Below are 22,186 nucleotides of genomic sequence, written 5' to 3' on the forward strand. Positions count from 1 at the left end.
TTTACTGCTTTGGTTTGCCCTTGGCTTAGAAACCAAATGATCAAACTTGCTAAAAGCTGTAATGTATATAAGAATATTGTCACTGAATAAATAGTCTTCTATAAGTAATGTCCATGGGCCTGTAACATCTCTTTGGATAGAGACTTGTTTTTTTTTTTTTTGGTGCTGTTTGCCCTCATTTCTGCTCTTGGAGGGTGAGATGAACTACATAATGGTGTTTCCATCTCGCCCACCTCACCACTGGCTGCCCAAGGCAGGCAGCCAACACAGAAAGTCTGTCCACGTACCTTCCCATTGTTGCTTGCTGTTTAGTCACTAAGTCGTGTCCAAACACTGGTGTGGGTTGACATTTCCATGCATGTGTGCTAAGTCACTTCAGTCATGTCCAATTCTTTGCAACGCTATGGACTGTAGCCCACTAGGCTTCTCTGTCCATGGGATTCTCCAGGCAAGAATACTGGGGTGGGTTGCCATGCCCTCCTCCAGGGAATCTTCCCAATTCAAGGATTGAACCCACGTCTCTTATGTCTGTCTCCCGCATTAGCAGGCAGGTTCTTTACCACTAGCGCCACCTAGCAAGCCACTTCCATCACCCAGCCTAAAGCCCGAAGCCTCTGAAACTCTTTGGTAATATATTTCAACATCTGAACAAGGCATCAGGGTAGGAAATCTAGTTCCTGAATTTGAGTTAAATTCCATTTAAAATATGTGCCTTGACTGTCTTGCCATTTTTTTCCATCATGAAACAGAAGAGGTTTGGTGTGTCCGAGTGATGACGGTGAGGAAAACAGTCACATACATGCTGAATGTGTGCCAAGCTCAGGGCTAGTGCTTTCTGTTCATGATATGTTTTATGAAACTTTATCTCACTGGAAAGCTTTTTCGATGTGTTTGTAAACATAAAAAGATATATTTTGAAGCACATGATCCTAAGAAATGGCTCTTTGGTTCAATTATAACTCCACGAATTTCTAAACCAATTTCACTGAACTCTGAACTTTTTCCTTTAGTTAATCACAACCTTTTTGGCCTGGCTTTCTCTCCCCTCTGCTGTCTTCCAGTTTTCCTTTCCCTTCATCTTCACGGATGAAACAACATGAGCCATAGGGTCACAGGGATGGAAGAGTTTCACTTTTAGGCTACAATGGGAGAATCTAGAAGCCTTGCTCCTACGTGAAGAGTTCAATCTCTGCATGGTGTTTATATAGGTACAGTTTTTTGAAATGAGAGATTCCCTAAGAGAAACAGCCATGCATGATATTTTTAGTGGGAACATTTCTATCAGCCGTAAACATGCTTGGAACTCAAGCTGGTCTTTGCCATCCTTGTGCTTTCAGGACACTTTCTAGAGGCTATGACAGGCCGGCCAACTATCTTTTAAAACATGTCCACCTGTCACCTTTAATGGGAAGTGTGCCTTCTTAAAGTTCCATATGGTATTTTGGCTGCTAGGAAGTTGAAACTTGGTCTGTGTTAAAAATTCTCCTGTTGTTTGAAACTTTCACCTTCTTATAGTGCATTTTTCCCTCTAGACAAGGTCAGTGATGATGGCTTTTCACTTTCACACCTTTCTAATCTATCAGTTGGTTCTTCACAGATGGCGTCTCTCCCTCCGAAGCTTATATATATATGTTGTTTATATGCACCTTGTGCACTCAGCACCAAGGTTTGGCCATTAATTATCCGTGTCACCCTGGGTTTGCTAAGTGTTTTCATCTCTATGGGTTTGTTCCCCTTCTGTAAGTGAGGAGTTGGGCCAGGCACTTGCCACATTCCTTTGCAGATTTAGTGGCCTTCAGTCCACCATGGCCCTCACCCCAGAGGACTCTGGTCCAGGTCTTGTCAATGCTTGACCTGAGGGCAACTTGCTTAAATCACTCAAGGCATCAGCAGTCCCACATTTTAAATAGGACAATGTATTCTGCCACAGAAAAAATGGTGTGATAGTTAATGAGGAAAAATGTTTGCAAAGCACTTGGGAGCTCCATCCAGGAAAGTGCTCTGAAATTATTCAGGTGCCTCATTGGCAGAGCACAGGCATTCCAGGAACTGCCTTACTAAACAGGGTGCATTTTCAGATTAGTCAGGTGTAAACACGGAGAAGGCAATGGCAAGCCACTCCAGTACTCTTGCCTGGAAAATCCCACGGGCGGAGGAGCCTGGTAGGCTGCAGTCCATGGGGTCGCTAGGGGTCAGACATGACTGAGCGACTTCACTTTCACTTTTCACTTTCACACATTGGAGAAGGAAATGGCAACCCACTCCAGTGTTCTTGCCTGGAGAATCCCAGGGATGGGGGAGCCTGGTGGGCCGCTGTCTGTGGGGTCACACAGAGTCAGACACGACTGAAGTGACTTAGCAGTAGCAGCAGGTGTAAACAACTCATTTCTTTATGTTTGGATTTGAAACAGTATCACTCACTAGAAATGAGTGCTTCTTTCCCATTGGTTTCCTGCACGTTACTTATAGCGAACCCCAAACGGCTTTCAACATTATACATGAAATGAACGTGGCTGGTGTTGCTTGGTGCTCTCAATGTGGAGAAATGAAATTAAGATGAGTGGTAGCAGATGGCTTTCTGGGTCCAAGCCTATGGTCAGGAACAGCAAGTCTGACTGGTTAGAAAGGGACACGGAGTACGAGGCAGACACTGGGATCAGACACAGGACGAGGAAGCTCATATAAGCCCCTGTACTTTAAAATGATCCATTTTGGGACCATACAGATACTGGAATCAGATATGAATTCCATTTCCTTGGCTGAATGACCTGGGCATGTTACTTCACCCCTGTAAGCCTCAGTTTCCTTATCTATAACTTGAGAATAATACAGTAAGCACTTGCCTTGTGAAGGTTTTTTGAAAATTAAAGCAATAAAGCACTTTTGCACAGAGTATGTGATCATTTCAAGAAAAATTCAACTGTTCCTTTCAGCATAAAGGAACTGGTGATAAATGAAATCCACTGAAAAATGACTTGCATGGCATGAGGAAGCCAACTTAGGATTTTGCAAAAAACTGTTTCAGATAATCAATAAAGCAAGTGATTATACTGTAGCTACGCAATTCAGAGTTAAGGGTCTAGTCTAGTCTCAGCTACATATGCTAATGGAAAGAAGTGGCACCATGAAATAAATGCCAGCAAAGAGGCAGAAGATTCTTAGCAGGCAGCAACTGTACTCCGGAGGCTGAAAACCAGACAGCAAGTGGTGGAACAGAAGAGAAGGCAGTGTTCTTTATGATTCCGTGTGTGTGTGTGTGTGTATGTGTGAGAAGGGAGGAGTAGCGAATGCATATATTTTTCTCCAGTTTCGGATGCCTGCTCTCTAAAGCATCACTTTTCAACTCCTTTTTGTGGACTGGGACTGACACTTACTCTACCATGACTGACAGTGAGAAAAAAAGAGAGGAAGAAAGACATTTTTAGGTTAGAGGGTGCAGAAGGTCTGCCTAAAATTTGAGGCTGAGGCACTCCAGTTCTGAAAAGTGACCTCTGAATTGGGGGCTCAGCAAGAATCCATTTATTCTGTGGATTCTTTTTCATTCTAGTCAGGCTTTTCCTAGGCTGCAAAGAGGACAGTGGCTGCTGTTACAGGCACTTGTTTGAAATACTGTTCCTATCTAGTTCTCACATTCTCTCGGCCTCTCCATCATCTGCTCTGGCATACACCTTCCTTCAGGTGAGTACAGTGGGGGGCAGTGTACAGAAAACGTGGTGTTTGCTGAGGGGGCAGAGAGCAGGGAGGGAAGAGTAGGCACAGGGGGAGGTGGCTACTGCCGAGGAAAGCAGAAGGGGTCTTGGAAATTGCAAGTCCTCTGAATGGGGACAATCAAGATTGGAACAGAAAGGGGGAAAGGTCCAGTGATAAGAACGGAAGGTGCTCCGATGGAGTCAAGCAGAGCCTTCACTGGCTGAAGAATCTGCTTTCTACCAGAGAGGTCTAGTTGGAGGGGGACATTCAAGACCACCTACCAGCCTTTCTCCCAGTCTGGGGTTAGGGGGTGCAGTCCTGGTGCCCACTTGGACTGTGAGGCTGTCTGGGAAGGGGTGGAATTGCCTACTGGAGACGCACTGCATTTACAAGATCTCTTTGGCTTTAGTGACAAGTAAAAATTTTGATGTCAAGAAGACTTTTAAAGATGTCAGGGACCTTCATCCACATTATTTGACTTTTCTTACAACTTTATGAGCGGGTAGATGTTAACATTTCCCCCTATCCTTCAGTACTAAGTATTGTTAAGATCTGTATCTTACATGACAAGAAAATGAGGCTCAGACTGATTACACAATTTACCTAAAGTCACCCAGAAACTGGTAAAATCAAGGTTTTCTCACTTCAAACCTTATACTTGTTTGTTATTCCACTGGCTTGATACAATTAGTAGCCCAAGTTCTATATGAGGATTATAACGTCACGATATTGATTGCACTGTTATTACTCTATGGATACCATTGTTATGTTACTGTCATCGCTATATCTATTTTTGTAAAATTCAAGGCCAAAATAGCTGAGCATCTCAAAGTAACAGAGAAAACAATCAATTCTGCAGATAACCCTAATGGGCGTTAGTGACCACTGAGTGGACTGTTGATACTATGACTCAGAAAAGGTCCACATGTCTACTACTTGTTGGTAAAGAAAACACAAATGGGAACACAGGTCTCTGTACATAGAAAAAGAAATTTAAGTCTTGGTAAGAAAATAATGAATTTATGTATAAGTTCCCCAAATTAAATTATCCTGGAAAGTATGCTTATATATTTGAACATTCACTCATTCACTCAACCAATATTTGTTAAGCAAATACATATGCTAGCCTATATTCATCTATGGGTTTTAAAGCAGAAGTCCTAACACTGGCTCTTAAAAGAAAGTCCCACCTGGACAGCACTGCCAGGTAAAATACATGGCACCCAGTTAAATCTAGATTTCAGATAAACAATGAACACTTTTTTTAGTATAAGTACATCACAAATATCGAAGAGGTATACTTAGACTTAAAAAAAAATATTTGTTGTTTATTCAAAAATTCATCTGGGCATCTTGTGTTTTTGTTTTCTAAGTCTGGCAACCTTATACCTGGTGATAAAGAATACCCTGAATGCCATCTTAGGCAGCCTTGTAATTCTGTATGCAATTTTGTTGTATAGAGCAAGGTACAACAAACAGAATGTGGTATCTGAAATTTGTTCCAATCACTGGAGAGTACTTATATAAATGTACAAAGTATATTTGCATTATTTCTATGGAGCTACATCCTAAAATGAATAAAACAACTCTGTGGGAAAAAAATTTTCCCTTTTGAAAGTGATTAGATATCAATAGAGAAGAATTCAGTTCATTCATTGATCAAATATTTTCTGAATGTTTACCATGTAGAAGATATTATGTTGCGTATATTGAAGGATAAGACATATATGATATATATCATATAATTATATATAAAATTGTTTCTGCTTTCATAAAGTTTACATTCTAATGGGAAAGCATAAAATCACTCACATAATGATAATATAGGGCTTCCCAGGTGGCTCAGTTGGTAAAGAATCCACCTACAATGCAGGAGATCCTGGTTCAATTTCTTGGTCCGGAAGACCCCCTGGAGAAGGGATAGGCTACCCACTCCAGTATTCATGGACTTCCCTGGTGGCTCAGATGGTAAAGAATCTGCCTGCAATGCTGGAGACCTGGGTTTGATCCCTGGGTTGGGAAGATCCCCTGGAGGAGGGAATGGCAACCCACTCCGGTATTCTTGCCTGGAGAATCCCCATGGACAGAGGAGCCTGGTGGGTCACAGTCCAAGGGTTGCAAAGAGTCACACATGACTGAGTGACTAAGCACAGCACAATTATAATAAGTCATGGTTATAAGTTAGGTTATTGCTATAAGTTAAGTTCTTGTTATAATGTTAAGTGCCCAAAGGAGTACATTTGCCATTGGACCTTGAATGTGCAAGATATTTGTTTCCATTAACATTCCTGTAAAATCAAGCTGTTGTTCAGTACTCTGATTTACTTTTTTAAACACATTGGTTTTTGTGAGTGGAATTTGGGGGAACAATGTAATACAGCAAAAACAACCTGAAGCCATCCTCCTCCTAATCACCCAGGCCATCTAGGGAAGTGGTTCCCAACTCGGTGTGAATCAGGGCTTGTTAAGACATAGGTCACTGGGTTCCCATTCAGATCTGGGATGGATTTGAGAATGTACATGTTGCTGTTGTGGGGAATCACAGCTTGAGAAGCACTGCTCCCATGTTATCTTTGAATTTTCCCTATTGCTTGCCTTCCATGCCCACATTTACCCCAGGCTTATCCTCCTGTGTCCTCTCTCTTTCCCTTCCATCCCATACATTTTTTTGCTTTTTCTCTTGGGAGAGGGCACAGAGGAGTCCTGCTTTGTTCCAAGAGAGGATGGTTTGTGTTATCTTCGCCTTTTCTCTAATTCTCTTGTTTTTAAATGTGTCCTTAACTCTTGTTTTCCTTCCCCACAACATTTATGAAACTTCAGTAAAGCAAACTTGAGAAGTTCCTAGAAGAGATGAAGTCCTTTCGTGGTTTGTTTGGCAGTAGATAGAGTGGTTTAGTGAGAGATTTTCTTTAAAAAATCTTTAAGGGATGAAAAAAAAAATTCATGCTATGGAGGAAGTTCAAGGGAAACCCAAGGGGTATCACATTGCTTTGGCATTTGAATTCCAGTAAGGAAGGAAACATGTTGACAGTTATTACTCAGAGATTGGAGACAGAGCAAAGAAACTCAATGTCTCTGGGAGGAGGAGGCTAAAGTAATGAGGATGAATTTTTAAAGAAAGCATTAAGCAGTACTTTACCTTTTATGCAGAGCTCTCACATGCATAATACCTTTACAGTAGCTCAAAAGGCAGGAAAATTATTGTTTCCACTTTAAGCTCAAAGAAACTGAGGGTAATGAATTAAGTGACTTGTGTATGGTCACAATTAGAGGAACCAAAACTGAACCCAAATAATCTAATTCCAGCACAGTCATCTTTCCCCTATGTCCCTACTCTAAATATCAGTGTTATAATCATCAGGAAATATGCTCTACAACCAGCGCTCCCTTGGTGCCTTAAGGCAGAGGTTAGGTCCAAGGTCAACATGATGGACTATTTATTTGTCACAAACATGTCCTTTTAATGACTATGTGGATCATTAACATAGACTTATACAGAATTGTATTTGGAATCAGAACTGAGTCTCTTCAATTGTTGAAAGTGTGAAAGTTGCTCAGTTGTGTCTGACTGTTTGTGACCCCATAGACCACAGTCTATGGAATTCTCCAGGCCATAATACTGGAGTGGGTAGCTATTCCCTTCTCCAGTGGATCTTCCCAACCCAGGGATCGAACCCACGTCTCCTGCACTGCAGGAAGATTCTTTACCAATTGAGACACCAGGGAAGCCCCCAATCCTTGAAAGCAAGTATCATATTCATTAAAAGTTGCAGTTGCTAAACTGCAAAGCTGGTTACCATGCCTAGTGGCTGTGATGCTGAGAACCTAAGTTTTTTTCCTTTTAACTCTGTAAAGCTACTCTTTCCCAGTAAGATTTTTTTTTTTTTTTGGTTAGACTAAAGGTAGGAAACAGAATCCATCTTTACTCTGTCAGTATACCCAGGACTTTCTAGAATCTTATTTTAGACTAACATTTGGACTCTTTGCTGTGGATTTTTATCATTTCCACTGGGCTCCTGTAAAGTTGTGAGGCTCCACTTTTTTGATGTTTTCTCAAGACATTGGAGAGAACTTTGGTTTGAAATGTCAGCCAAAGTGAATCCAGGTCCTGAATTACTTCCATATGTTCAGGATGTCTTGCCTTTTGAAAACCGAGACCAATTGTTCCTAAACTTTGTTGGGTTATAGACTTCGTCTGTTAGACAAGTATTGATAGAGAGCTGACCATTCCAAACTGCCACTGCCAAATGATTTGGGGGTGAAATGGAAGTGCTGATTCTTTTAGATAGGTACTCAAGTGATAGATGTACATTATTGTTCGTAGATGTGGTCAGGTTATATACACCATTACAAAGACCTTTATAAGTTATGAGGAACTTCATAGTTTACCAGAGAACTGAAGGCCAGCCTTTGAGCATAACTCAGATTTATAAAATGACTTTACTTGTAGCCTTTGTATCTATGATGTCTAAATTTGCAAATCCATTGCTGGTTTTCTTATGGGCAAATCTAGTTATTTGGGTTAACCACAGAATCCTTTGGTAAAATTGAATAAATATGTTCATACACCAAAGAGACAGTTTTCTGTAGTACGTCAAAAATGTTATGCTCCAGATTTAAAGCCTTATTTTGACATGTGATCTAATAGAGTATGTAAACTTAATATCTGCTGGGAAGAGATGCAAAGATGGGGAGAGTAGAAACATTCATGGATCCAAGACCAGGGACGTCAACTTTGGTTAAGAGTACATCTCCACAAATGGTCTCTTTTTCCCTCCTTAATCCTTAATTTGATGGATTTACAAGGTAGGTACTCAGAGGAGAAAAGGATGTAAACTATGGGAGATTACCCTGTAAATCATAAATTGCCATATAAATAAAAATATTACCATTTGATTAATTTACTAAATAATGACGATACCATACAACATGGACAATGTCCTCGATTGCCCTCGGGTTATTAGAGATTCACATTTACCCTAAGTAAATACGGTGACTTACCACTACCTGATTTTTTCCCTAAATTCAGTAGTAGTCACTATGCTTTTTAGAGGTATGAAAACTGTCATCTTTAAGAACTGATTCACACAAGGGCACACACAAAGATCCGCATATTGTTCTGACCTAAGGTCAGCTGCACAGAAGGAAAATTCCGTCCTAAGTATGTTCTGTTTCAGTGGTTTGCTTCCATGTTGCTGTGTCTGTTGCAGTCCTTACCTTCTATTCCCCAATTTAAATTGATCTGCTTTATGTCCTATCCGCCAGCTAGTCCTGCTGGCTGACCTGAGAAACAAGGCTGCTTTGAGGAACTGACTTATTTTCATGTATTGTAATTCAAGTATGTAACTTTCCCCTGTCAATTTATTTGTCATTTAGCAGAGATATTCTAGAACTAGAGGGTGAGCAGATGAATGACTCTCATAATCAGTTCAGTTCAGTCGCTCAGTTGTGTCTGACTCTTTGTGACCCCATGGACTGCAGCACACCGGGCTTCCTTGTCCCTCGCCAATTCCCGGAGCCTACTCAAATTCATGTCCATCGTGTCGATAATTCCTCATAGTAGGAATTATGACTCTCATAATAGAAATTTCAAATATGGTGATCATCACTGAGTTAGTTACTTTTAGTATAAGAGAATTCATGTGAAATCATATCACATATATAGTCCCTTATATGGAGAAGCATCCATGGAGTTCTCACTTCTGTCTGGTCCATTGTAGAACTAAGACAGGGCACTCACTGGCTGGGAGGTCAGGAGATCTTTGCTCTAGAATCATGGTCTCCAGGGATGAAGCAGTATCTTGCCCAACTACTCACCTGATGAATAACTGAATCCCCTCTATAACAAATCACTATGAAATGATCATCCATTCTCTCCTTGAACACCTCTAATTATAGGAACTCATGCTCCCTTTGGAGGTTGTCTACCCATCTTTAGAGCATCTCTGCTTAAACTTCCTCTTTTATTTAATTAAATATCTTTATAGCTTCTAATCACTGGTCCATTTCTATATATGTGAACACAAACAGAACAAGCTTAATGTATCTTCCCTCAAATCATTTAAATAATGCTAAAAGTATGAACAATAGCTACCATTTATAGAGTGTCTATTATGTGCTGGAGATTGCTTTAGGAACTTCATATGTATTAATTCATTTAATCCTCAAATCAGCACTAGTATCACTATTATCCCCATCATACGGACAAGGAAACTAATGTATAGAAATGTTAAGTAATTTTTCCAAGCTGACAAAGCTCGGTAGGCACTTTCAATTCAAACCTACGCACTGCCAAACAGCTCGAGCACCTTCAAACGTGACTCATATGCCATGGCTTCACGGCCCTTTCCATCTTAATCATACTCTTCTGAGTGTGCCCCAAAGAGTTTACTGTCCTTTTAAACGGGAGAACCCAGAACTGATTGTGGTCTCCAGATGTGGAAAATAGACAACAAGAACTAGAAAACACAGTGAGCTTATCACCCCTCTTCATTTCAGGGATTAGAAGTGTAGCCTCCACTGGCATTAGCCTCGTTGTGGCCTCTTCAAGCTGTTGGTTCATATGAAACTTGCTACAGACTAAAACCCTTATTCCTGTCTGGCTTATATGACTTGGGTCTGTAAAATGAGGTAACTGGAGTATGTGATCTCCAAGGATTTTTCCAGTTCTAAACATCTAGGATCAAAAATATGTTTCAAAGTTCAATGTATTTAAGGGATGTTGTGCCTGAGAATTCTGTATCAGGTTTTCTCATTTCGCTCTTTCCCACAAGGGGTTTCTGTGATTTGTCTTTTGGTGACAGGATGCTTGGTTTGTGGGATGGGGGCATAGCTGGGGCTTCTAGAAGATGGTTTACAATATGGCTTTCTGTAACATCTGAATGATGACTCCTACTTTCCCTTCCACTTACAGGTCCTGCTCCTCCCTTCCCCCAGCCCCCTCGGCCTCTCCCCCTGCTGCCAGGCTTCCAGCGGGGCCGCACTCACCTGTGTGTACGAACATGTGCTTGACGTAGTTCTGTTTGGCGGTGAAAGTCTTGTTGCAGAGAGTGCACTCATAAGGCTTTTTTTCGCCCTGCCCACTGGCTGTGCTGTGGCCTGCGGATGGGGCCAGGGGCTGTGGCGCTGGCAGCTGTGCAGTAAAGGTCGACAGGCCGGGCTGGGACACTGTCACAAACTGGGTCTGCTGGCCTGCCAGGGGCTGCGGCAGGCTGAAAAGGAAAGGCTTGGGGCCGCTGCCCGCCGGCTGGGTAGTGAAGAGGGCCGGCAGGTAGGTGTTACCGGCTGTGCCAATGACCTGCGTGTTGCTGGTTAAGGTCAGAGGCATCCTCAAGTTGCTGGTGAGGGTTTCGGTCTGGCGTAAGTAGAGCTGGGTACTTGGCAATGGCTGCCCGATGGACGTGTTGACCGAAGGCTGCTGCAGGACACTTTTGTCGGAGCTGTTGCTGACAGTGATCACCGTGTTGTCCATCTCCACCTCGTTGCTTCTTTCGGGGGAGGAGGCACCGGTCTCTAGCTGGTGCGGCTGCGGGGCGCCCTCGGCCGGGGCTTCCGCGGCCTGCTCGGGTTGGGCGGGTTCGGCCTGGCTGTCCCGCGCCGCCCCGGGCCCGAACTGCTGCTCCACGGAGTCGGGCTCGGTGCCTATGGAGGAGCTGACGCCCGAGTCGAAGCTTTCGCCCTTGGGCTCACTCTCGGTGCCCTCGGCCTGGTCGGTGTCCTCCGTGCACTCCTCCGACTCGTTGCGCTCCAAGATCTGCACCCTTTGCTGCCCGTAGTAGTCGTAGTCGTCCTCCATCTCCTGCTTGATGTGGATGTTGCCCACCAGGGTCTGGATGCGCACGGGCCGGGGCTGCTTGCGGCAGTGCGTGGTCTCGGGGGTGGTGGACAGGTAGCGCTCCATCTGCTGCGAGCGCTCGTGGATGCGCGTGATCCAGCTGGGGTCTTCTATGTGGTGGTCGCGGGGCAGGCCGAGCGCCGTCTCGTGGTGGCTGACTACTGCGCCGCTGTAGAAGGAGCGCTCGCCGCTGCCGTTCTGCATGGAGCAGGCGTACAGCGCCGAGTAGATCCTGTCCACGCTGTGCTGCGGGTGGCTCTGCAGGTAGCCTGACTCGGTGTCGCTGCTCTGGCCCGAGGTGCCCGACTCGGGCGTGCCCCGTGGCGTGTCCTGGCCTGAGTCCTGGATCCCCGGGAACACATCGCCCACGTTCTGCGACACGATGCGCGTGCACTCATCGATGACCGTTTTGATCTGCAGGATGCTGGCGGCCGTGAGGATCTGCAGGGCTTCCGACTGCGAGACGCGCAGCACGCCGCTGTACATGAAGTCAATGAGCTTTTGCACCGACTGCACCGACACCACCGACGGGATCTCGATGTCGCTGTAGCCCAGCAGCAGCTTGTCCTGGAAGAAGGGGCTGCCGGCGGCCAGCACGCAGCGGTGTGCGCGCAGCATGCTCCCGTGGATGCGCACCGTCACGTCACAGAAGTGGCCACGGTTGCGCTGCTCGTTGAGGGTCTCGAGCACGGAATTGCTGAAGTTGTGAAGGTTGATGCTGTGAATGCGCTCGGTCATCCCCTTGCAACTGATGTCACCTGCACGGCGAGACAGACACAACACAGGGCGTGGGTCAGAGCGAGCTGGCTGCATCCCTAACATTTGGGTCTCAGGTGGGCAATGTTCATGGCTCCCAGCAGCAACCCTTTGCAGACACAAGCAGGCTCTGTGGCAAGATGGATAGGTTTTGCATCAGGTCGACCTGTGGGTGTGATGTCCTATGGTAACAAGGCCTAGGATTTTGTTGCAACAGGGCCCCAGCTATTTGGGGGTACTGAATCCATAATTGATCCCCTAGACTTTCAGCCAGGGTTGTCAGTTGAAGTACAGCAGTCTAAAAAACGGATGGGTCATTGCCTGCTATTCCTACAGCTTCAGCAAATAAGAACCAAAAGGCAAATGAAGACTTGTTCTCAGGGAACTCTGCCTCCACTTTAGACAGGCCTAAGCCCAGGTCCTTTGGGAAAGCTTGTATTTTTCTCAATTTATCAAAATTCCTTATTTTATTCATAGACCACAATATTTAATTCCCTTCCTGTTAATTAACATGGCACATTCCGCAAATCCACACCACATATGCAAAAAGTCTTGGAAAATTCAGCTTAGACTAAGATAGATATCAAATAGCTACCACCGTGTTTTCCAGTGGAGGGACAGGCTCTAGAATGCAATCTTCTTGCTACAGGAGCACTTGCCCACTGTCTGTGTCTGCATTTTTCTTATCCTCTTTGATGAGACCTGTTTGAGTACTTTCTAGGGTGGTTGTATGTTATATGGTGGTTGAATTTTCCGAGGCTTAATGAAGAAGAAATGTCAGAAGGGTCAAAAATGGCAGTGTTGACCTGGGAGACTGGAATACACTAGGTGACCATATTTGTCATTCAAACTGGGCACTTGGGAGGACTGTTAGTAAGCAAGTCAGGACAGTAGGGTTAACCTGGAGTGGGATGTACAATTATCTCAGGAATTGGGTGCTCTCTGCGCTTGCAAGAGGGATATATCAGACAGTTGCCAGGAGGAAGGCAGCAGTCAGCTACGTGGAAAATGTGGACAGCCTGATCTATTGCCACCCTTATATTCTAGGCTGTACAGACAAGGGATAGGTTGGTAACACCTAGATCCCAGATTGAGAAGGAAAACAAGTGTCTACAACACTAGACTTAGGGCTTTCCTATTGTTTTCCTATTCTCTAAAGAATCCCTCTCTCCAAGTCATTCTTCAGTCATTCCCCATTCTGGCCTTCACAACTGAATGATTAGCTTGAGGGAGGCCAAGTAAGTAGGTTTTCAAAACTAGGTGACCTAGGTATGGATTGTTGGTGTGACCCAGATCCCTGTGTCTTGTTAGAAGTAACCCAGAGGTAACGGCCTGCACACAGAGGAATGCCCACCTCCTCAGGTTCCTTCTCCTCTGCCTTAGGAAAGAGGACCTGCTCAGAGAAGTCTGAGCTCAACTAACTTTTCTACTTTGGTACAATCCATCTCCTCATTCTGAGTTCAGCTGGTGTGATTGCATACTTATATACTCATTCATTTCCTTTGCTCCCAACTTTACATTCAGTCAGCCTCACAGAAATCCACTAAACTTAAATGCTGCCTACAGGCTCTATGTTCTCGTTGAGTGACATGATTTGTGCAAATTTTTACGCAAGAGAATTCCTTTTCCTTCCAATTTCTATTAGGTCTGTTAATGTGTCTAAAATATTTCATTAGATGACTGTTTCTATTTTTCCTTTTATATAAAACAAATTGTCCTTGCCAGGTTAAGGAATCAAGGTGAATCCCCTATAACTGTTAATACAAAACGGCACCAGAGGAAGGCCCCAAAAACCTAGAAAGGAAAATTTAGGAAATCAGTCAGCAGATCATATTCTAACATCTGACTAAGTCCCTCATGCTTGTGCACTGTGATAATAATAAGAGCAATTTTTTTTTAAGAGTGTCAAGTTTTAACTACTTTATGTACATTATTTCACTGAGTCCTCTCAACAATCCTATGATGTTGGTAGTATTATTATCCCCGTATTTCAGAGGAGGAAACTGAGGCCAGAGGAACTTGGAAACCACTCAAGGCCACACAGGTAGTTGGTGGTCGAGCTGGCTTTTGAACCTAGCAGTCTGGGTCTAGAGTTCACACTCTTATCTGCTTCATTGTATTGCATGCTTTGCCCCTGAGTGACACCTGGTTCTTCGGTGTCCACAGGTCTGCCATAAAGGTGTGTAATAAGGTCTGTCCAGTGTGCCCTCCAGCTATTTCTATACCTATCCATAACTTAGTGTGCTGTCTCATAGCCTCAGTCAGCTAATAAAGCACGTTTTCAAAAACTTATAAATAGAATTTATAAGAGATAAAAGAGAGTTCTGGCACTGAAATGTAGAGGTTTCTATATACAATTTTACTATCATCAAGGTCTTTTTCATTTAAGTAAAATGGTAAGCACTAAAATTGGCTAAGTCTCTGATAAAATCACTGTCTCTGAATAGGATGGATTTATTAAAAATTTTTTTCCACATAGGTAAAAACACTCTTTAAACACACAATTGCTCATAGCAGCAGTCACACCTGTATCACTTGAGTTGTCATATATGACAAAGAATTTTCTTCTTTCTGATAATTCTGGGAAGAAGCTCAATCACAATTATGATAATAATTAATAACCATGTAGCATTTTACAGTGTACAAACTCACAGGTATAAACTCATTTACTCCATATTATAACAATCCTATATATTTTCAGGACAGGTCCTGTTATTACTATTTGATGTAAAAGGAAGTTGAGGGTTTCAAAGTATCTAAATGACTAGCCCAATGTTTTCCAGAGCTAGAAAGTGGCTGAGGTGGGATTAGATCCCATGCCCCTTGATGCTCTTTTTATCACATGATACTGGATCACTGACAAATGAAATCTGGATTACCCAAAGACTGAGGACCATCTAATTCTCAGAACACAAAAGAACAGATAAAGACACAGAAAGTGATGCTGGAGCTGGCTGTAGAGATGGATATGGTCACCAAGGAGAGCTGTCATGTCACACACATTCGTAGATACATGCACACACACACAAACTCATGAGAAAAAGTTCAAACTGCTTGTTGGGCTGATCCACGCAGGTCTAAATAATCGGGTAAATCTATAGCAATAATAATAAAAAATTGTCTGCTAAATAATCCGAGTTATGATTTTTTCCGTAATGCTGTTGCCAACTTCATTAAAAACTACAGAGACAAACTTGAACCTGCGCACATATACAACCTGACCTGAAAAACCTAGTTGGATTTTTGTAGACACAATTTTTAAAGATCTCTGAGTGCACTGGTCCTGCACCACAGTGAGCAGCCGTGAAAGGCTGAATCGGTTATTGCTGATATGTGCACAGATGCGACGGGGGACCCTGCCGGTCCATTCAAGCATGCCTCGGCCCTCCAGCACACAATGCTGAAGCAAGTCCTTTCCCAGGCTTTCTTTCATTTTCAACACTAATACAGTGGGAAAGAGTTTCTGCCATGGCAAGGCAATGTCCAGGCTTTTGTGAAACAGGTCCTTTTCATCCAGTGGGCATTAATGTATAGATTCCAATGGAATAAATCTGAAATACTCTACTGTAGAAGATTTGTTCCCCATTGAAAACAAATCTTGATTAGATGGTTATTCAGAGACTGTATAGGAAGGAATGGTGTGAAAATGCTAACTCCATTCTTTCTTAGATTGGCAGTGAATAGGCATTTGGGCTATTCAAAAAAAAAAAAAAAAAAACCAACCTTCGACTCTACAAAACCATACAACTTTACAAAGATTTTGTGCATCTGGGGACGCCACGGTACACTTCCTCCCCCTTTCCCTCCCAAAAATCCCCCATGGTGGTGTGAACATCGAATGGATGGGGTAAAATGAAAAAAAAAAAAAACAAACTGACAAAAATAGTTCTCTGCGTGTTTTAAAATAGTAACCCATCTTCTTTCCACTAGAGTAAAAAATATAGAGTCAGCCTGTGATGGCATTCACTGGAACACACAAGGAATTCTATTCCTGAATGTGAGCGTGTACTCTAAGAGACTGTGTTCCGCAGGTGAGCACAGTATGGATGAGGCTGAGGTGGGAGTGAGCCCTGGAGAGGGCTTCTGCTTGTGGTGAAATAGCTGATGGAGGGCTTGGCTGTCTACGTTGTAGGAGCCCAGTTCCTGCCTGTCCCTGAAACGGCGGGTGTCCAGGGATAGGACTAAGCACGAGAATAAAAAAGCTGCCTGTGCACAAGGGGAAAGGTATAAGAAAAGGAAACAGCAGGCAATACAATCTCTTTTAATTAGGTGTGAAATCCAGTCCTTTCTCAGTTCAGATATATAAAATGAGACTAGTGCAAGGGCGAGATGCTGTAGAGAGAGATGGGAATTGGAAGACTCTGTGGCTGGGAAAGAAACACTAGTTCTCAAATTAAAACCAAGATGAATTTGGGTTGACAGACCGAAGTCAAATGTCAGGGCCAAAGAGCCCTCGAGTTTTCAATCTGGGCCACCAGGCTCATGTGTGCTAAGTGGGTCAGCACATGAAATAGGGCCAGGTGGCCAGGCATCCACAGCCCAGCCTCTTATCACTCCCTTTCCCAGACTGTGCTCGATAGCACCCTGACATTGCTCTTTCATATTATCAGGTGATGAGTGATCCTGTTGAACTTTTACAATTTGGTGCTACTTACCAAGCTGATCCCATTGGGAAGGATCCAGTTCTTACTGGAGAAAGCTGGGATGCATGTGCAACTAAGGCCCCTTTCTCCCCAAATCTACATCTGTTGTCCTGCCAGGTGCCTGACCTAAGGCATATCTATTTTACCTCTTTGCCTGGGGTGGACACTTGCTGAGTCTCTGCACCACAGGAGGTTAGAGGTTGCTTGCTCACAGATTCTGCCATCTAGAGCAGACGGTCCTGTATGTCCCTCCACTCTCCATCTTACTGGCGTCTTCACAGGGTGGCTCTGGGGAAATCACGGATGCAAGTGGGAGCAGTAGGCAGAGCAAGACCTCTGTCTTCTACCCTAGCTGTATCTGTTGTTGCTGTTTAGTGACTAAGTTGTATCTGTCTCTTTTGCTATCCCATGGACTGTAGCCCACCAGGGTCCTCTGTCCATACAACACTGGAGTGAGTTGCCATTTCCTTCCAGGTGATCTTCCTGACCAGGGATCAAACCCAAGTCTCCTGCTTGGCAGGCAGGTTCTTTACCCCTGAACCACTTGGGAAGCGCCCTGGCTCCATACACCTAGCATATCCCTGCTCTCATTGCCTCTGTAGGTGAACTGTGGGAAGACAGCGTTTGAGAAGGAGAGGCCTCATATGCTTAACCATTCCTGGTGAGCTGGGGGTGCTTTGAGCTATCTCCCAATGAGGGTTTTCCCCGTCTTCCAGATTGTCGTAGCTTGAATTATAGGAATCATTAGCTATTTCATCTTTTTTTTTTTTCATCATTGGTAACAGAATTCTTCTCCAAAAACTGAAATCAATTCTTCAATTTTCAGAAATTTGACTTTCAAACATATTTTCAGGAATATACAAACTATAAAAGTTGGGAGCACTCTGTATGAAATTTTATAGTCACTGCTTATTATTTCAGGTAGATGGAAATATTAAAATTACTAATGATCTCAATATTTTGGTTAGGTATGTTTTATATTACTTGAATTTTCATTCATTTATTAATTCATGCATGTAATGAACTTTCATTCATTCTGGAGCACATTTTAAGTACTTAAAGGTCCTTAAGAAGCATAAGCATATATATATCTGTATATATATATATATACACACACACACCCAGGCTTCCCAGGTAGTTCAAATGGTAAAGAATCTGCCTGGGATGCAGGAGACCTGGGTTTGATCCCTGGGTCAGGAAGATCTCCTGGAGAAGGAAATGGCAGTCCATTCCACTATTCTTGCTTGGAGAATTCCAGGGACAGAGGAGCCTGGTGGGCTACAGTCTATGCAGTCACAAAGATTTGGACACGACTGAGCAACTAACACTTTTACTTTCATATATATAATGGAATACTATTCAGCCATAAAAGGAACAATATTTCGCCATTTGCAGAAACATAGATGGACCTGGAGGGCCTTATGCTAAGTGAAATAAGTCAAATCAGTTCAGTCAGTTCAGTTCAGTCGCTCAGTCGTGTCCGACTCTTTGTGACCCCATGAATCACAGCAAGCCAGGCCTCCCTGTCTATCACCAACTCCCGGAGTTCACTCAAACTCATGTCCATCGAGTCGGTGATGCCATCCAACCATCTCATTCTCTGTTGTCCCTGTCTCCTCCCACCCCCAATCCCTCCCAGCATCAGAGTCTTTTCCAGTGAGTCAACTCGTCGCATGAGGTGGCCAAAGTATTGGAATTTCAGCTTCAGCATCAGTCCTTCCAATGAACACCCAGGATTGATCTCCTTTAGAATGGACTGGTTGGACCTCTTTGCAGTCCAAGGGACTCTCAAGAGTCTTCTCCAACACCACAGTTCAAAAGCATCAATTCTTCGGCGCTCAGCTTTCTTCACAGTCCAACTCTCACATCCATACATGACCACGGGAAAAACCACAGCCTTGACTAGACGGACCTTGGTTGGCAAAGTCAAATAGAGAAGGATAAATACTGTATGAATGACTGAGTGATAGTCACTCAGTCGTGTCTGACTCTTTGCGACCCTATGGACCATAGCCCACCAGGCTCCTCTGTCCATGGAATTCTCCAGGCAAGAATACTGGAGTGGGTTGCCATTTCCTTCTCCAAAATACTGTATGATATCACTTATATATGGAATATAAAAAATACAACAAACTAGTGAATATAACAGAAAAGAAGCAGACTCGCAGATATAGAGAACAAACTAGTGGTTACCCGTGGGGTAGGGGTGGTATAGGGCGTGAGGAAGTGAGATGTACAGACTATCAGGTGTAAGATAGGTTCCTGGATGTATTGTACAATGTGGGGAATATAGCTAATATTCTGTAATAACTGTAAATGGAAAGTAAGCTTTAAATATTGTATGTTTGTCGTTTAGTTGCTCAGTCATGTCTGACTCTTTGTGACCCCATGGACTGTAGCTCGCCAGGCTTCTCTGTCCAGAGGATTTTCCAGACAAGAATACTGGAGTGGATCACCAAGTCCTTCTTCATAAAAATTGTATAAAAAATAAAAAAGTTATTTTAAAATGCGTATTCCACATACTTATGTAACTATAAAATCAATGAAGGGACCAGTATCAGCATTACAGTTGTATGAATAAATGTATGCACATAAATGAATAAATGAGTTTTGTGATGAATTAACATTAAATTTTTACTTGAAAGAGTAAAAATAAAATTAGGCCACACTTTAGCAACTATGTAGGACCTATGATGCACTCTTCTATGTAAAATTTACCCTCACCCTCATTCAACTCCTTATTTCACTTCTATTCTGATTTCTTTTTATAGCCATATACAAATATATTTTCCCATTTATTAATGTAGTGCATATTTTTTCAAGCCAACTTAAATCCTTTTAGTTATGAGGTGAGTTTATTATCAAACAATTAATCAACAAATAATTGTATATCAACTTTATGGGACCAATTAACAAATAAGTTAACACTTCATTTTGGGGTATTATCAAGCTATGTACTTTATGAATTTACATATTTTGAGCATCTGATTCCAGTGGAACGAAAGACTGTAAGTTCAAATACCTTTACTCTCTTAGAGTACAAGTTGCGAAAGCTAAGTTTTAACTCTGTGAACAAAGGCGTTGGATAGCTATAATTCTAGACAACATTCTGAAAGACACCTATGCTCTCATTCTAAAGCTGAAATGAAATGGCTTCTTCTTGAAGAGGGAGGACCTGCTGGGACGAAGGGAAAAAGTCAATGAAATCTGAGGCTGATGCCTTTAAATCCTCTTATATTGTAAACCTTTTGAGACACCTTTAGGGGTTTGATTTTTTCCCCCCTAAAGCTCTTTCCTTACAAATTTAGCTGCTGCCCTATTGTAACCTTTTCCTTTGTTCACTAAATCTGAGGAACAAAAACACAGAGATACTGCATCCGTGGGTGGGATAAAAAAATGAACAAAAGGATCTACTTAAATTCACAAAGTATGCAGTTTGAACTTGGCTTCGGATAGGCCTTACAGAAGGGTCTATATATTCAAATGCATAGTTAATAAGTCCTTTATTTTGCTTGGGAGGAAACTATACACTTAAAAAGTGTTTATATAAAAACCAGCATCTTTTTACTTACTAATCTATTGTCCTTTTGATCTCTTCATCATCATATAGTTATTTCTTAGAGGTAAAACAAAACTTTAACTGCAGTGACTTGAGGCACTCCTTTGGAAAATATCATCAACTGGTGATGAAGTATAGTTAGGTGAGAAATTAATTGTTTGACTTTGGGAAAACTTTCATCTGAACTTCAATAAGTGAGAAAACAGAACCCTATAGTGTCATTTTTACAAAAGCTTTTTGACTAAAATAATCACAGAACTCCTCAATTCACAAAACTTCCTCTGCTGCTCACTGTTCTGCAACTGCTTTCGAAGCAGACATTCAGATTCATGCTCAAATGTTCTCTTTGCTTGTGTCTCCCTAGAAAAAAATAACCTGCTTTCATTGTGACAACCAGTTTTTAAGCATAGCTCTTTGTTGGCAGGAGATGGATAAGCTTTTCCTGTGTGGAAAGTGTGGACTAGAGCCATGATAGATTGTTCTACTGAGGAATGAAGGCCTTCTACGTGTGGAAGACCCGGATTCAATCCCTGGGTCAGGAAGATCCCCTAGAGAAGGAAATGGCAACGCACTCCAGTGGGATTCTTGCCTGGAGAATCCCATGGACAAAGGAGCCTGATGGGCTACAATCCATGGGGTTGTAAAGAGTTGGACATGACTGACATACAGCATACAGCTTCTCAAAGTAACAAGCAAAAACCAAGGAAAAAGGTAAATTTGTTTTGCTGGATAACTGATTAAGACAGAACGGAGGTGATTTGATGTGGGCCAGTTTAAGAAAGTAGCAGAAACTACATCTCAACAGCTCACCTAGGGTGATACATTATAGAAGCAGGCACAGGATTTCCTTAAGAAAAAATAAGATGTAAGTTCCTTTTTGGCTCATGCTGAGATGAAGAAGAGTCTAAATAAATGTTGTTAGAACTTAAAAACTTGGAAAGCACTGGTAAGTAAATGAAGTGGAAGGTATAATTTGCATTTATTATAATTAGGAGTAAGGTACTATATTTTAATCTTATTTTTATTATATTCTTGATTGTATCTTTTATATAATATTTTATTATATTGTTTACATATTATAGGATAAAAGATATTAAGCTGTTTAAGAGTTTTCTATTGCTATAGGTAACATTTTAATTATCTTGACTTATTTCACCAATTTGATTTGATCTTATTTTCTTATTTTTCCCCAGATAAAATCTCTGCATTAATTCAAGAAGCTGTGTGTTAGTTGCTCAGTAGAGTCCAACTCTTTATGACCCTGTAGACTGACGGGGGAGCCTGGTGGGCTTCTGTCTATGGGGTTGCACAGAGTCAGACACGACTGAAGCGACTTAGCAGCAGCAGCAGCAGACTGTATGTAGCCTGCCAGGCTCCTCTGTCCATGAGACTCTCCAGGCAAGAATACTGGAGTGGGTTGCCATTCCCTTCTCCAGGGGGTCTTCCCAAGTCAGGGACTGAACCCGGGTCTCCTGCCTTTGCAAATATCTTGATGTAGTGCATTCATTCTTAACTCTCTTCTGTTGCTAAATTTGTCCCAAGTCCTAAGATTATCATGATTTTCTACTTAACAAATCTTAGGTACCGTTTGAGAACCCAATCCAAAGTTTTTTCTTTTCTGTGGAGCCTTCTTTGACTACTGAACTCCATCCTGAGTTCTTTCTTTTCCTAGTTCCCACTGATGGTGAGGTAAGAAACTGAAAC

At 42.6% G+C, this 22,186-nt stretch overlaps 1 protein-coding gene across 28 annotated transcripts in view; it reads right to left on the reverse strand.

The window, feature by feature from the left end:
* Positions 1 to 22,186, reverse strand: part of ZBTB20 (zinc finger and BTB domain containing 20) — an 891,891-nt gene that overhangs the window by 25,227 nt on the left and 844,478 nt on the right. For all 28 annotated transcript variants that reach the window (XM_055429282.2, XM_055429604.2, XM_088837148.1 and 25 more), the window contains one exon: positions 10,678 to 12,282. In XM_055429282.2, coding sequence (XP_055285257.2) covers positions 10,678 to 12,282 — 1,605 coding nt within the window. The remainder of the gene's footprint in view (positions 1 to 10,677; positions 12,283 to 22,186) is intronic.

This window comes from Moschus berezovskii, chromosome 1 (genome assembly GCF_049115385.1).
Source record: "Moschus berezovskii isolate FMDL1 chromosome 1, NW_MosBer_1.0, whole genome shotgun sequence".
NCBI lineage: Eukaryota > Metazoa > Chordata > Mammalia > Artiodactyla > Moschidae > Moschus > Moschus berezovskii.